A 16356-nucleotide genomic window follows, 5' to 3' on the forward strand; every position below is an offset into this window, starting at 1 on the left:
GATTTGATTTCAAGCAACATATGGCATACATTAGTTGAATAAAGGTGGGACAAATCACGAGGTACCGAGATGCCCAAGTATTTCAGTTAGTTAGCCGCCCAACAGAGAGGAACGACTCCTCTCCATCTGTAGTCTAGGCCTTCTGTCAGACATAATGCTTCAAATTTATCCACATTTATCCATAATGCTGACAACTGGTCATATTCCATGAGCCCATCTACAAACTCTGGAGAGGTGTAGGTCATCAAAAGAGCAGCAAAAAGCGCCAATTGGGATACTCCTAACATCTCTGTCCCCTAATAGTGTTAATGCCATGGGTTCTATATACAGAAGAAATAATATCAGGGATAGGGGACATCCCTGTCACGTTCCCCTCTGGATACTAAATCTGTGGGTAAGTATCCTATTCACCAAAACTTGAGCCCAGGATTTAGAATTCCTTAGGCTAGGATCCTGGAATTCAAACCTACTCAATACGTCCCAAAGATATGTCCATGAGACTGTATCAAAAGCTTTTTCTATATCAAAGCTTACTATGATAGAATCTAGTTGCTTTGTATGGGCTTCTTCCACACTGTAAATTAGATGTCTAACACTGGCTATTGCTTTTCTCCCTTTTACAAAGCCTACTTTGGTATTACATCTACTAGCCTTTTGGCCAGGATTTTGGCATATATCTTAAGATCTGCATTGAGTAAAGATATAGGTATATAGGAGCTTGTCAGTAAAGGATCTTTATTTGGTTTCAAGATAGGAAGGAATGTGGCCCCTCGCATTGAGTCTGGTAAGGTTCCTTTAATTACCGACTCATTACATACATCCAGGAGGGCAGGAATCACTTTTGGTCCCAAGATCTTATAAAATTCAAGCAGCAGACTGTCAGGGCTTGGGGTCTTGGACATTGCCGAAGTTTTAATTGCATGCTGAATATTCTCTGGATGTATTGGGGCATTCAAAAGAGCTAGATCTGCCTTGCTCACAGTGGGAAATGTCACATCTGTAGAGAAAAGAGAGTTGGATACGAGGTCTGCTGGCTGATCCGTATATAAAGTTTTCTAGTAATTATGTATCATCTGCAATATTAACTTATTATCCTTTAATTTATCACCAGCAGGATCCTTCAAAAATGGGATAAAGTGGAGTCCCTGAGCATCCCATACTAGAGGGGACAGGCAGGTGCCCATGCGATTACCATATTTAAAGAAACAACGATGTCTGTATTTCAGGGTGTTAAGTGTACGTTGATGTATCAGGGTATTAAGGGTGTGTTGTAACTCCACATATTGTGTTCTAGTGTCTTGAGTCAGATGTTTTGCTATAGCGCTATGGGCCTGGTCCAATTGTTTATGAAGCTGGACAATCTGGCAATTAAGTTGCTTATATTTATATTTAATATAGGAAATAATCTCACCATCATGACAGCTTTTCCAGCTTCCGAAAAGAGATATGGAGTGTCCATAGACAGAATTAAGGGTGCAATATTTGTCCCATTTATTGCCCAGATAAATCCAAAAATTTTCATCCTCTGAGTCCCAAGGGCATCCACCATTAAGGCTCTTTCCTTGGCGAAGTTAAGGCCAACTGGAAGATGGTATGAGTCAGAAATGCCCATATGAGCTATATCTATCGAGGCGACATGTCCCATAGCTGATTCTGAGATCAGAATACAATCTAATCTACTTTTAGAGAGATAAACCCTTGAGATAAGGGCGTATTCCTGCTCCTCGGATGAAAAATTCTCCAAATATCCAATAGGTTAAAACTAGGGAAAAGCACATCCCCACCCCAATGATTAGGCTGATTTCTCCGTGAGGCAGCTGATTTTATATTTAGGGCTGAGACCAGAGGTGTAGAAAGGTTTTGACATCAGGGGGAGCAGACATTTGTAAAATAGGCACCAGTTGGTATAAGCTAGGTGGCAGTGCCGGTGTTGTTGCTCAAGTGTGGTGGCTGTGGCCAGCAATGATTAACACAGGCTGACTCTGCTGCGTCCTGCCAGGAGGAAAACAGGAAGTTACATCAGGAGGCGGGATGCAGCAGAGGTCCCAGGACCAGCTGGAGCAGACAGCCTGTCTTCTTAACTACAAGTAAAAATATTGAACTTGTGACCATCACATCATGGCCAGAACACACACTCCTTCCACTGCTGAACACTTTGTTTAAATCAGAGGGCTTGTGTTTGTATGGTGATGCTACAGAATGTGGAGACCACTAGTCCTGAGCATTTTAACTTTCGGTGACAAGGGCTGCCGAAGGTAGCCCTTGCTCCAGAGCCTACTTTCAAATAGGGACAGACACTTTGTGAAATAACACACAATCCTGCAAAACAACATGCAAAACCTATACTGAAAATTTACCACATCATAACAGCCCTAACCCACCTATAAAAAGACAGTGATATAAATATTATATTGAGTCCTAGAGCACCAATATATCTGCTACTGGGAACAAGTTGGACTGTTACAGATTCCTACACAGACACTACATAACATAGTAACATAACATAGTAGATGACGGCAGAAAAAGACCTGCACGGTCCATCTAGTCTGCCCACGATAAACTCATATGTGTATACCTTACCTTGATTTGTACCTGTCTTTTTCAGGGCACAGACCGTATAAGTCTGTGCAGCAGTATTTCCCGCCTCCCAACCACCAGTCCTGCCTCCCATCACCGGCTCTGGCACAGACCCCGTATAAGTCTGCCCTCCCCCATCCTAGCCTCTCAATCACCAACCCCTCTTCCCCCCGCCACCCAATTTCAGCTAAGCTTCTGTGGATCCATTCCTTCAGAAGCTTAGCTACATACTAGCACAGGGGCTTGAGGGCTGCAACACAGCTGAGTTTTCAGGATTTCCCCAATGAATATGCATGAGATCTATTTGCATGAACTGCGTCCACTGCAAATAGATCTCACGGATATTCACTACACACTACTCACTACTCTAAACAACTATGTAATATTTCAAAACTTCTTTTATTAATTATCACAATAAACCAAGAACTTTTTTTTTAAATTACTACCACATTACTAATATATACCTGCACCACTCACACTACTACATTCAAACCAACACTCGCCACTCACATACCAACACCCACCTTACATACATCACACTCATTCGCGAACACATGACTAAATAACGTAATCTATGACAAGGGACCAGTTATTAATCACTGACATTTCAAAACCCAGTCCACCAGAGCACCGTTACTTTTGATGCTATGGATGATTATTCAAGAGTCAACCGGCTACTCAAAATATCCCACTCAAGTTCTTAATATACATCAGGTGGAGACACCTGCTGGAGAGAAACAAACTTGCAAAAGGCACCACACCAATTGTAGAATGCCAACATAAAAACTGCTGGAGTAAATCTTCTACGCTGTAGAAATGCTGGCTCCCAATCCGTCACAGTACAAATTTGTTTATAAAATCCTTAGACGCCTCCAATACTTCAAGATGCTTGTGTTGTACACTCAACTGAGTGTCATCAGGGGTCTGCATAAGAAAAATATATACATAGCAAAATACCCATCACACATTTATTCATTCTCTCATATAACCCACACTTACCCAAAACTAAATGATTTAAATCTCTTACCAGCCAAAACCGGGTCACTGGGCACTCACTCACGCGCCCAAAATGGACGCGTCATATAGACAACGCCTGCGCATGCGTAGGGAGCATGTCAGGATCCACTAGTATATATTTACATCAATTTATTTATTATTTATTATTACATTTGTACCTCGCGCTTTCCCACTTAAAGCAGGTTCAATGCGGCTTACATAGTAATAGGGATTACAAAGTATTGATAGAGAAAATATAAGTAAGTATAGCAGAATAATAAAAGAGATAGGTAGGTAGAAATGGGCAAGGGTGAAGGGAGTAGGAGAGGTATGAGCAAGGGTAGGTGAGCATTGGAGTAGGGGTAGAGGAGGCGGGAGGGGGATGGGACACGGGATAAGCAAATGGAAATTTGGTGGGAGATGTAGTCTAGGTCATTGTCGTTGTTTCCTGGATATATGTTGGGTAGATGGGTACATAGGATTAGTCTGGGTCATTTGGGTAGGCTTGTTTGAACAGATGGGTTATTAGTGATTTCCGGAAGGGTAGCTACTTACTGATTAATCGGATAGGTCTGGGGAGTGCAGTCCAGAGTTGGCTGCTTAAGAAGGAGAAGTTGGATCCATAGTAGGTTTTGTACTTGAGTCCTTTGCAATTAGGGTAATGTAGGTTCAGGTAAGTTCGCGAAGTTACAGACATGTTTCTGGAGGGAAGGTCAATCAGATTGAGCATATAGTCCGGAGACTCACCATGGATAATCTTGTGGATTAATGTGTGAACCTTGAAGTTGATTCGTTCTCTGATCGGGAGCCAGTGAAGTTTTTTACGGAGGTTTTGCACATTCAAATCTTGATTTGCCAAAAATGAGTCTTGCTGCTGTATTTTGGGCAGTGGGTGTGGGACTTTCAGCATCTGTGTATGCTCAAGGCTTGCTTGCTCCCTCCCTCCCCCTCCAAACTTTCTATTTCAGAGGAAGCAGAAGCTGACAAGCCTTGGGTATGTGCAGATGCTCAAGGCCCCACACCTATCAGCCTCAATGCTTTTGGTGCTCTGCCTGTTGAAGTATTGCTGTCCTGGAGAAAGGAGGTAAGGTACTAAACTCGTTGCAGGGGGCGGAAGGTGGAAAGAAGGAGAAGTTGGAGCAATGTTCCATCTAAGGACTGAAGTTGACATAAGCAAAAATTTTCCATTACATTACATTGTGAGCACCTCTTACAGATAACACACACACATACATAAACACTTGCAGGGAGGCTGGAAAGAATTCCATGAGCCATGCTCTGGCATGCTTTCCCTCCTTGTTTGCCAGTAGTTTAACTATATTTGTAGCTACTCTGAATTTTACTCAGCTATTGGATATAGAGTGCAGCTTAGAGGGAACACTGCTCCCCCTATACAAGCACCATTTCTAAGAAAAAAATGGATAGTATGGACACTTTTGAATACTGCAGGGTAGGACCCCACTGTCTACCGGCTGTATCATCCAGTACCTCTGTTACTGATAATATCATGCAAACTGTAATACACTTCAGGGAATTATGTATCAAAAAATTCAAAATAATGCATGGCAAAACAATGCAGCATATTAAACAGAAAAGTATTTGAAGTATTCTGGAAATATATGCAGGTACTTTAACACTTGGCTTTCTGTAAGCCCCAGCTCATTAGTCCAGCATCTTCCTGTTGGCCATGTGAACAGTGATGTTCAGCAGCACTATAACAGAAATCCTGAGGTTACTGGCAACCATAAAATTATATATATATCAATGTTTTTGGGAGGTTGCCATTGGCCAACAGGCTTCATTTCAGCTAGCCTTAAGTAAGTGGTTGTGTTACCAAAAATTAGGTATAGCTAATATAGATAATGGGCCTCTTTTATCCCCAGCACGCCGTCATATCCAGTGCTACAAAAATATTTTTATTTTTGTAGCGCCGGTGTGTACCTGGGCGGTAATCAGGCAGTGCTGCTCGCTGGGTTAATGTTGGGTTAGTGAGGGAGCCCTTATCACCACCTCAATGGGTGGCAGTAAGGGCTCCCTCCCCTCCGAAATGACCGCGCGGCAAGTGCTTCACTTGCCACATGGTCATTTCCTCAAAAAAAGAAAGACCTAACTTTTACCTGCTGTAGTAAAAGGGGCCCAATGTGTGCTAGATGTACATAATAGAGCCACAGGTTGCGAAATGGGGAGGCTAAGGCTGCCCCTTGAAATCTTGTACAAGTCACTTAACTCTCCATTGAATCAGGTACAAAACTTAATTGTAAGCCCTTCAAGGACAGGAAAATACCTACTGTACCTGATCAAAACTTGCCTTGAGATACTACTACTATGATCTAAATTCAAATCCAAAATCCAGTACCAGGCATTCTGTGAAGTAATACAAAACACTATAAATGTCATTCAGGACCTAAAAAGCAAGTCTAACATCTCTATATATAAAAGGCACCACCAACGTTCTAATGAAGCCTCCAGCCAGAAGTGTGAAGCGCCAGAGATATCCGTTTTCCCCATGAGTGAAGGAAAACAGCACAGCACGAAATCCCTCTCTCTGTAACAGTGAAGGACTCAGAGGGGGGAGGGGACAGAGACGCCCTCACTCTCTCTGTAACACAAACACAGCACAGCAGGAAACTTAACACTGAAGGACTGGACTCGGAGGGGGGGAGGGGGAGGGGACAGACAGCACAGGGGAAGGGAGAGAGGGCAGAGGGCAGGGACACACACACTCCCACATGCACACTTTGAAGAAAACCTTGCTAGCCCCTGTTTCATTTGCATCAGAAACGGGGCTTTTTTACTAGTATCATAACAACAACATAACTTCTACAAGTCACATAATAAGCACCTAATTAGGAAAACACAGCCCCCAAAACAATGCAATAGGATCTAGAACACCAATAAACCCTATTGGAAAACTAAAGAAGACAGATTAGTACAGATTTATCCTGTACAGTTCATGCTAACAAAAAACCACGGTCTCTTTCAAATATACAGAGCACAGACAGACCATCACCCGGTATAGAATAGCTAACCATAAATTAAAAATAGAATTATATAGACAAATAGTGGACTGAACCCCCTAAAAACCATACTACAACACCAGAATTAGAGAAAAAATGATGCATATTTCTTTGCACTGTGCAAAATATAAAGATAGCAGATGTAAATTTTAAAAACTGACATTTTCCAATCACAACACTAAGGGGTCCTTTTACTAAGGCGTGCTGATTTTTAGCACACTAAATGATAAGATGCCCATTATGGGCGTCTAATCATTTAGCGCACAATAGAGATTAGCATGCCTTAGTAAAAGGACCCCTAAGTTAACAAATACAAACAAAACAAAAAATGGAAAATATGATGATACCATTTTATTGGACTAAATACATTTTTCAATCAGCCTTCAGAGGCTAAAAACTCTTTCCTGAGGTCAGAAGAGTGCACTGCTGTTATGGTATCCTGTTCTGACATGAGAAATGAGGGTTTGGTCTCCAAACATTAGTCATAAATGTATTAAAATTTGTCCAGTAAAGACATCACCTTATTTCCATTTTCTATATTTATTAATGTTTATTAACACAGCTACCACACTACTTTATCCTAAACTAAAAATAAAATAATTTTTTCTACCTTTATTGTCTGGCCATTTACTTTTTCTAATTGTGTTGGTCCCAGTTTCTTTTTCTGCTTTCCTCGTTGTCTTCTTAACTCTCTTGCCAAGATTTCCTGTCCACTTGTCATTTTTCTCTCTTTTCTTCTCCTTTTCTTTTCAGCTTTCTTCAATTTATTTTTCTGCCTTTATCCAGATTAAATTCTTTCCTAGTATACAGTCTTCAATTTCCATTTTTTTTTACCGTATCTACCTACAGCTTGACATTCTTTCCCTCACTCTGGCTCTCCTATTTCACTTCCTCTTATTTCCCAGTCTCTCAGTAACTCTATCCTATTTCTCCCCCCACCCTATCCAGCATTTGCCCCTCTCCCACTTCCATCTAGCATGTGCCCTTTTTCCCCTTTCCTTTCTACATGTGCCCTTTTTCTCTCATAAGTACATAAGTAATGCCACACTGGGAAAAGACCAAGGGTCCATCGAGCCCAGCATCCTGTCCATGACAGTGGCCAATCCAGGCCAAGGGCACCTGGCAAGCTTCCCAAACATACAAACATTCTATACATGTTATTCCCAGAATTGTGGATTTTTCCCAAGTCCATTTAGTAGCGGTTTATGGATTTGTCCTTTAGGAAACCGTCTAACCCCCTTTTAAACTCTGCCAAGCTAACCGCCTTCACCACGTTCTCCGGCAATGAATTCCAGAGTTTAATTACGCGTTGGGTGAAGAAAAGTTTTCTCCGATTTGTTTTAAATTTACTACACTGTAGTTTCATCGCATGCCCCCTAGTCCTAGTATTTTTGGAAAGCGTGAACAGACGCTTCACATCCACCTGTTCCACTCCACTCATTATTTTATATACCTCTATCATGTCTCCCCTCAGCCATCTCTTCTCTAAGCTGAAATGCCCTAGCCTCCTTAGTCTTTCTTCATAGGGAAGTCGTCCCATCCCCGCTATCATTTTAGTCGCCATCCGCTGCACCTTTTCCAATTCCACTATATCTTTCTTGAGATGCGGCGACCAGAATTGAACACAATACTCAAGGTGCGGTCGCACCATGGAGCGATATAATGGCATTTTAACATCCTCACACCTGTTTTCCATACCTTTCCTAATAATACCCAACATTCTATTCGCTTTCCAAGCCTTCCCAACCAGCACGTGCCCTCTTTTTCTCCGCCTTTCCATTCTGCTTGTACCCTCTTTTTCTCTCCCATACAGCATCTGCCTTCTCTCTCCCCTCTTCCATCCAGCATGTGCCCTTTTTCTCTCCTTCTCCTCCATACAGTATCTGCCCCCTCTATCTCCCTACTTCCATCCAGCATCTGCCCTTTTTCTCCACTCCCTCCTCCATCCAGTGTCTGCCCTCCCTCCCTCCCCCATCGTGTTTGCCCCCTATCCCCCTCTTCCTCCTCCATCCAGTGTTTGCCCCCTCTATCCCCCTTTCCATCCAGCATTTGTCCCTCTCTCTTTCTCCCTTTCCATCCAGCATCTGCCCCCTCCCTCTCTCCCCCTTTTCATCCAGCATCTGCCCCCTCTCACCTCCTTTCCATCCTGCATCTGCCCCCTCTTCTCCTTTCCTCCCAGCATATGCCCCTCTCTCCCTCCTCCTTTCCATCCAGCATCTGCCCCTTCTCCTTTCCATCCAGCATCTGCCCCCTATCTCTCCTCATTTCCATCCAGAATTTGTCCCCCTCTCTCTCCCTTTTCCATCCAGCATCTGAGCCCTCTCTCTCCCTCCCCTTTCCATCAAGCATCTGCTCCCCCTCTCTCTCCTTTCCATCCAGCATCTGCTCCTCTCTCTCCCCACTTTCCATCCAGCATGTCCTCTTTTTCTGCCCTCTCCATCCAGCATCTGACCCTTCTGTCTCCTCACTTTCTTCCAGAGCCTTGCCCCTCTCTTGACCCATATTCACCCAGTCTGTCCTCTTTTCTCCCCCCCTCCATCACCCCCTGACATCACTTCCTGTTCCAAGGCAGAGTTGGCAGCTGCAAACAGAAACAATGTGACCCTGCAATCTTTTAGTTTGTTTTTATCACCATTGCTGAAACAGCAGCAGTGGGGTATCAGGTGGGAGCGGGGAGAGCCTGATGCACCTTCTGCCCCCTCCGAATTTTGGGGGGTGCCATGGTACCCGTGGCCCCCCCTATTCTGATGCCTATGCTAAGGCTTAACAATGGAGACACTTGTGTGTAAAATTCATTCAATTAAAAAAAAAAAAGAATAGACTGGCACTTACAGACACTTTTCTGCCCATGGTTTTGCTTTGAGACCGAGAACGTGAAATGGTGCTAAAAAAGGAATCTTTCTTTGAGGCAGACAACGGTGGAGACCCTGTGTGTTCATGTCCTCCTGGTAAACTCTCGATGCTTGGTGAAGAGCTAATATTTTTTGAGCTCTGACCTAAAATAAAATTAGACACCAAAAACATTAATTAGAATTGAGTGCTCTTCATGCTAAATATTGCTAGTTTGAAAACATTCATTGGTCAGAAAAAGGATGACTGTACAAAAATTATCAGAATGCTTTATAACATATTAGGAGCTTCTGTGATATCTTTCTAATGCTTTCTGAAAATTAGGTGCCCTTTTACTAAAGTGTGCTAAGCAGTCAGCATATGAATTAGTACATGCTATTAGCAAGTGAGCTTGGTACTTATTTTAGAAAGCACTGTCATACCAACACTTCACATGCTAATTCACAGCCTGTTAAGGGGGGAGAAATGAGCAGGTTATAGGCAAGGAATGGGTACGGACAGTAAAGTGTTTTTCTGTGCAGTACCTGTATAGAAACATGCTGGGAACACCCCAACAGTTAGCACTCTCTAGTAAAAGGGCCCCTTAAATGCACAAAATGATTTTATTTTCAACTTTCCTTTTTATTCAATTTACAGACAATCTGCAAAGCAGTTTTAGCACAGCAAGATCTCTTACATCACAATAACTGGTCACAGTCGATCAGTTAACAGTGAACACAATATCAATAGCATTTTTATTAAATAATTCCTTCTGCCTAACCCCAAATCAGTTTAAATCCCAGTCTCACCTCTAAAGTTAATGCTAATGATGGACACTTCTCCACAGTGCTTTTTTTGTAGAAAAAAAGGTGCTGGTACCTTACCACGAAAGGTCTTTTTCAAGGTATTTCATAGTTTTCCTTGTTATTTATTTGGTTCTCATGCTTCACTGTATTTAAAGAGTTTTTTTTAGCCCCTTTTCCTTTTCTTTCCCCTCCATTTTTCATTAATGCTGCTTTTATATATATTTTTTTGTTGCAGACCACTTTTGTAATATAGCCAATCACTTTACATTTGGTTCGTCACACGGACCAAATCGTGTTTCAGGCATTTCAGGTTAGTTTTTTCAATTTGTACACCTTCCATTTCTTTTTCCTTTGCTCTTAATATAGCGTCCTGTTGCGCCCCTTCTAACAAGGATTTTGTTGTGTTTTGCTTTTCTGTTTCAACAGATTCATATATGCTACGTCATAGCGGTAGGTAGGTACTTGCTCCGTCTATTTAAAATACATTTTAAATATAATTCGCGCAATCCTTGTTTCATCAAAACTGTAAGGCATAATATGTGTATACCATACACTCTATGTACAAACTCTGTTTCATTTTCTACGGTATTCACGGGAGGCAGGCAGTTTGCTTTCTTAACTTTCTATACATTTCATGTGCTTCTTGCTCCATCACAGCTGTAAGGTACAATTTGGGCACATATTATCTTCTATGTCCTTACCACACCTTTTTTTTGGTGATCCCACTTCTTCTTCTTTCAGCTTTTTCCTTTTCTTTTCTTCCCTTCCCTCTACTCCCTTTTTATTTTTCTTTCATTTACCATATACATTTTTCATATATATATATATATATTTTTTTTTTGGCATATATATATACATTTTTATATGTTTTCTTATGTTGCATGGGTTTTTCCTTTTTTTGTCCAACGTCTTTAAAATAGCCATGGCAACAGTATATTTTTCTCAAATGGCTGTATATGGTGCGCACAGGTATAGGCACCACCACATGCATACACTAGTTGACACCACGTTCCTTTTTCATGCATATTATTTTATTTGTTTTTCCTTCTTTTGTTTATATATGATATTGGTCTTACGTTTTCTCCTGTATACATGATGTTGGTTGTATGATTTTTACTTGTTTTTTTATTCAAAGTCTTTTATATTTGCATTTTGAAGACAGCATGTTTTACTTCTGCATGTCTTCCTTGTTTCAACATAAGCTGTGCGCGTATTTGTATGATGCTGCTTTTATGATATGCTTTAGTATATGTGGAGGGGCATAATTGAACGAAAACGTCTATCTCCATGGGCGTTTATCTCCGAGAATGGGTCCGTGAAGGGGCGGACCGAACCGTATTTTCGAAAAAAATAGACGTCCATGTTTTATTCGACAATTTGTGAGCTGGGCGTTTTTGTTTTTCAACGATAATGGAAAATGAAAGCGCCCAGCTCAAAAACGAATAAATCCAAGGCATTTGTTCGTGGGAGGGGCCAGGATTCGTAGTGCACTGGTCCCCCTCACATGCCAGGACACCAACCGGGCACCCTAGGGGGCACTTTTACAAAAGAAAAAAAAAGGTAAAAGAGCTCCCAGGTGCATAGCACCCTTCCCTTGTGTGTTGAGCCCCCCAAATCCCCCTCAAAACCCACTGCCCACAAGTCTACACCATTACTATAGTCCTAAGGGGTGAAGGGGGGCACCTACATGTGGGTACAGTGGGTTTGGGGGGGTTGGACGACTAATAAGCATTAAGCAGCACAACTGTAACAGGTAGGGGGGGATGGGCCTGGGTCCACCTGCCTGAAGTCCACTGCACCCCCTAACAACTGCTCCAGGGACCTGCATACTGCTGCCAGGGAGGTGGGTATGACATTTGATGGTGAAAATAAAAAGTTGTGAAACATCATTTTTTGTGGTGGGAGGGGGTTAGTGTCCAATGGGGGAGTCAGGGGAGGTCATCCCCGATTCCCTCTGGGGGTAATCTGGTCATTTAGGGCACTTTTGGGGGCCTTATTCGTGAAAAAACAGGGTCCAGGAAAAGTGCCCTAAATTTTAGCTACAAACGCATACTTTTTTTCCATTATCGGCGAAAGGCGCCCATCTCTGTTCGGGTGATAACCATGCCCCAGTCCCGCCTTCACCATGCTTCCGACACGCCCCCGTCAACTTTGTACGCTTCTGCGATGGAGTGCAGTTGAAAACGTCCAAGTTCGGCTTTCGATTATACCACGTTATTCGTTTTTGTGAGATAAACGTCCATCTCCCGATTTAGGTCGGAACTTGGGCGTTTTTCTCGTTCGATTATAAGCAGGATAGGTTTCCATATAATGCCTCATGGATATTTTATCTATTGTCCTTCATATATGCATGTATTTTAAGATAGTATGATCTATTTTTACATGTTTTGAATGTTTAGTCCTTCCTATAATTAGTCCCTCTTACAATTATTTATTTATTTACACGACCATTTTGTGTAATTTTTTGGTGATATTATAACATCCCACATATGCATAGTCTGTGTATACGTCACTTAGAGACTTTACGTTCATCATTATTTATTATCATTATTTTTATTGTTGTATTTTATTATATGTTGACCTCTTATTGTATATTTATTACTTATTTGAATGTTTTATTTGATTGTTTGATTCTGTATATGTATTTGTTTGAAAGATTTATTTGATTTATATTTTTATAGACTCCTGATGCAGGCCTGTAGGCCAAAACACAACAGTTGTGTCAAGTCTTTTCTTCAATAAAGAAGTTTTTATGATATTGTCTCCAGGATTTGTATTTCCATGGTCAAACATCCCACTTTTTACCTATATCTGTGTTTTCCCGTGGGGCGTTCGAGTTCTCCGCTTGATTACGGATTTTTTTTTAACATATCCCCCTGCCATCCACCCATGTCCAGCAACCCCCCCGTCCCCCCTGCCATCCACCCATGTCCAGCGACCCTACTGTCCCCCCTGCCCTTGCCTGCCATCCACCCACGTCCAGCAACCCCCCCTGTCCCCCCTGCCATCCACCCATGTCCAGCGACCCTTCTGTCCCCCCTGCCATCCACCCATGTCCAGCAACCCCCGTCCCCCTGCCATCCACCCATGTCCAGCGATTCTCTGTTCAACCTGCCATCCACCCATGTCCAGCGACCTCCCTGTCCCCCCTGCCCTCCCCTGCCATCCACCCATGTCCAGCAACCCCCCCGTCCCCCCTGCCATCCACCCATGTCCAGCGACCCCCATCCCCCCTGCCATCCACCCATGTCCAGCGATTCTCTGTCCCCCCTGCCCTCCACCCATGTCCAGCAACCCCCCGTCCCCCTGCCATCCACCCATGTCCAGCGACCCCCATCCCCCCTGCCATCCACCCATGTCCAGCGATTCTCTCTTCCCCCTGCCATGCACCCATGTCCAGCGACCCTCCCGTCCCCCTGCCCTTCCCCCATGACCAGCAACCCCCCCGTCCCCCCTGCCCTTCCCCCATGACCAGCAACCCCCCGTCCCCCTGCCCTCCACCCATGTCCAGCGAATCTCCTCGTTTCCCTGCTCCCCCTCCCTCCAGCCACCCATGCCCATCTGAGCCCCCCTCCCTGACCCAGTCCCCACCTGCTTACCAGCTCCATGCCGACGACCCTCTTCTCCTACCACCCGGCACCGTGACCCAGCCTTTAAAAAAATCTACGAAGCGGCAGAGTGGTGCCTCGCGTCTGCCTGTAAAAGAAGAAAAATCGCCTCGTCGGCCGGCCTTCCCTCACTGTGTTCCGCCCTTGCGGAAATAGGAAGTTAGGTCAGAGGGCGGGACACAGTGAGGGAAGGCCGGCTGACGAGGCGATTTTTCTTCTTTTACAGGCAGACGCAAGGCACCGCTCCGCCGCTTCATAGATTTTTTTAAAGGCTGGGTCACGGTGCCGGGTGGTAGGAGAAGAGGGTCGTCGGCATGGAGCTGGTAGGCAGGTGGGGACTGGGTCGGGGAGGGGACCTACAAAAAAAGGTGTCAGTACGCCATACTGGCGCGTACCAGCACAAAAAAAGCACTGCTTCTCCATCTACTTTCAAAGTCCTCCAGCTGGTCTTCACATATAGCTGTCAATTGCTCTATTATTATAACATGTCTTAATCTCTGCTTCTACCTGATATGCGGAGGATTACTATTCTTCCATTTATATGCAATCTTACCCCTCGCTGCTGCTAGGCAACTATAGATTGCACTCTTGATACCTTTGACCCCATCTATAAGACAAGCCTTCAATAAACCTAAATCCAGTGTCAACTGTAAAATCCTACAAGTATAATTTCAGGGGGTAGATAGTCAGCCTGCAGTGGTCAGCAGTTTTTAAGCTACTGGTAGCCGTGGGCTGAATTAACCACAGATGTTCAATGCCAGGCCATGCCCTGGCTCTGGCAGTGAATATCCAGGTATACGCAGTAACCTAGAGGTTAATCAGCTACTGACTGATATTGATACAGGTGCCCAGTTAACCTGGTGAAGAAAGATAGGACAACCTTTTTGCAGTCCTAACTTTATCCACTTACTTAACCAGTTAGCAGACTGAATACTGCCACCAACCAGTTAAATTCCAGATCCGCCCCTGGACAGCCCCAGCACTAACCTGACAGTGCCTAGGCAGTCAAAGGCAAAATACAGTAGCATTAACTGAACATTGCCTGGTGGCCAGCTCAGTGGGGTTTAACTGGGCAGGAACTTCTCGTTAAACCTTTTGAACTTTAAGCCCTAAGCTCCTATTCAATTTGCATCCAGAAATCCTTCACTATCGGGCACTCCTACTATAATTGGAAGTATGTGTCCTTGTAGCCCACAACCCTTCCAGCAAATAAGCAAATAAACAGAAGAAATTCTGTGAAACATGCACACAGTCATATACCATTGCATCAATATTTTAAAATTGCGCTCCTTATTTTAACTATTATCAAACATTTTGCTGGCTTCTTTGATTATCTCTTTCCATTGCTTGTCTTCCAACTCCTTTTGCAAATCACTTTCCCAACCTAGCATGCACTTAAATGTCACAAATTTAGTCTAATTTCCTGATAAAGTCCTGTAATTAAGCCTCTAGCTCCCCCCCCCCCCCCATTTTAAGCCATAGAAGCTCCATTGGGTTTATCGCCCTCTGTCCGTGTTAGTTCCACTCACAAAATGGCTGCCGGGACTTCCTGCAGCAGTCTTGCAAGTCTGCTGCAGGAAATCTTGGCAGACATTGCAATGGAGCAGCGGCACGGGACAGAAACAAATGGGGTTCGTTTGTGCCCCTGAAGACACCACTAGACCATCAGGCCTTTCTAAGGAGGCCTGCAGTGTGTGCATGTGTGTGTGTGTGGGTGGGTGGGTGGGGGGGGGGGGGGCTCTATGTGTGGGATGGGGGAGTGATGGCAAGGAAGAAAGTAGTGAGTTTTGGGTTTCATCCGAAAATGCATTTTCAGCTGAAACCTGAACCTGGATTTCGGTCCAGTTTTGGTGCGGAATCCAAAACCAAAATTCAGACGCCGTCTATTGAGTGCCTTCTTGTTGTTTTTCGTCTTCTGTTGTTATGTGTCTAGATTACAAAGATTGCCTCTTTCCTGTTGATTATTGGAGTTCTTTGATTTTCTTGTATTGTGCAACTGCGATCCTCTTGGCAAAGCAGTATATCAAATCTTGAATAAGTAAAAAAGCACATACATTTAAACATCAATGTTAGAAAAGCCACTACTTACATATCTATACTTGAAGTACGCACAGACTTCAAGGAAGATTTTAAAACATAAGTGTACTTCCCATTTGACAACAGGAATACTTTTATTTATTTAATTTCTTAAATATCACCTGCAAGCAGAAAGCTATTGAAATGGGATAAATTCAGTTACAGTAGATATTTTTCTGTTTCTGGAGAGCTCACAGTCTGAATTTGTACCAAAGGCAAAGGAGAGTTTAGTGACTAGCCCAATATGTATATTCCCCCCCCCCCCCCAAAAAAAAAAATATATATATATATAAACCTTGTCTGCATTTACATCTCCTCCAAATTGTGCAAAACATTGAACTAACTGTTCATTTGGAACTGGCGTTTTGAAGAGAGAATGAGGGGGAAACTGAACTTATCTAACTGGCTTTAAACACCAGCCAGAAAAAGTCAAAAATTGAAAGTGTA

The 16356-nt window shown here is 43.3% G+C and overlaps 1 protein-coding gene across 1 annotated transcript in view; it reads right to left on the minus strand.

Annotated features, from left to right (window-relative positions):
• Window positions 1–16356, minus strand: part of TBC1D5 (TBC1 domain family member 5) — a 1081936-nt gene that overhangs the window by 39874 nt on the left and 1025706 nt on the right. Inside the window, 1 exon segment of the mRNA XM_030202651.1 lies at window positions 9423–9586. Coding sequence (XP_030058511.1) covers window positions 9423–9586 — 164 coding nt within the window.

The sequence above is a fragment of the Microcaecilia unicolor genome, chromosome 1 (genome assembly GCF_901765095.1).
Source record: "Microcaecilia unicolor chromosome 1, aMicUni1.1, whole genome shotgun sequence".
Lineage (NCBI taxonomy): Eukaryota > Metazoa > Chordata > Amphibia > Gymnophiona > Siphonopidae > Microcaecilia > Microcaecilia unicolor.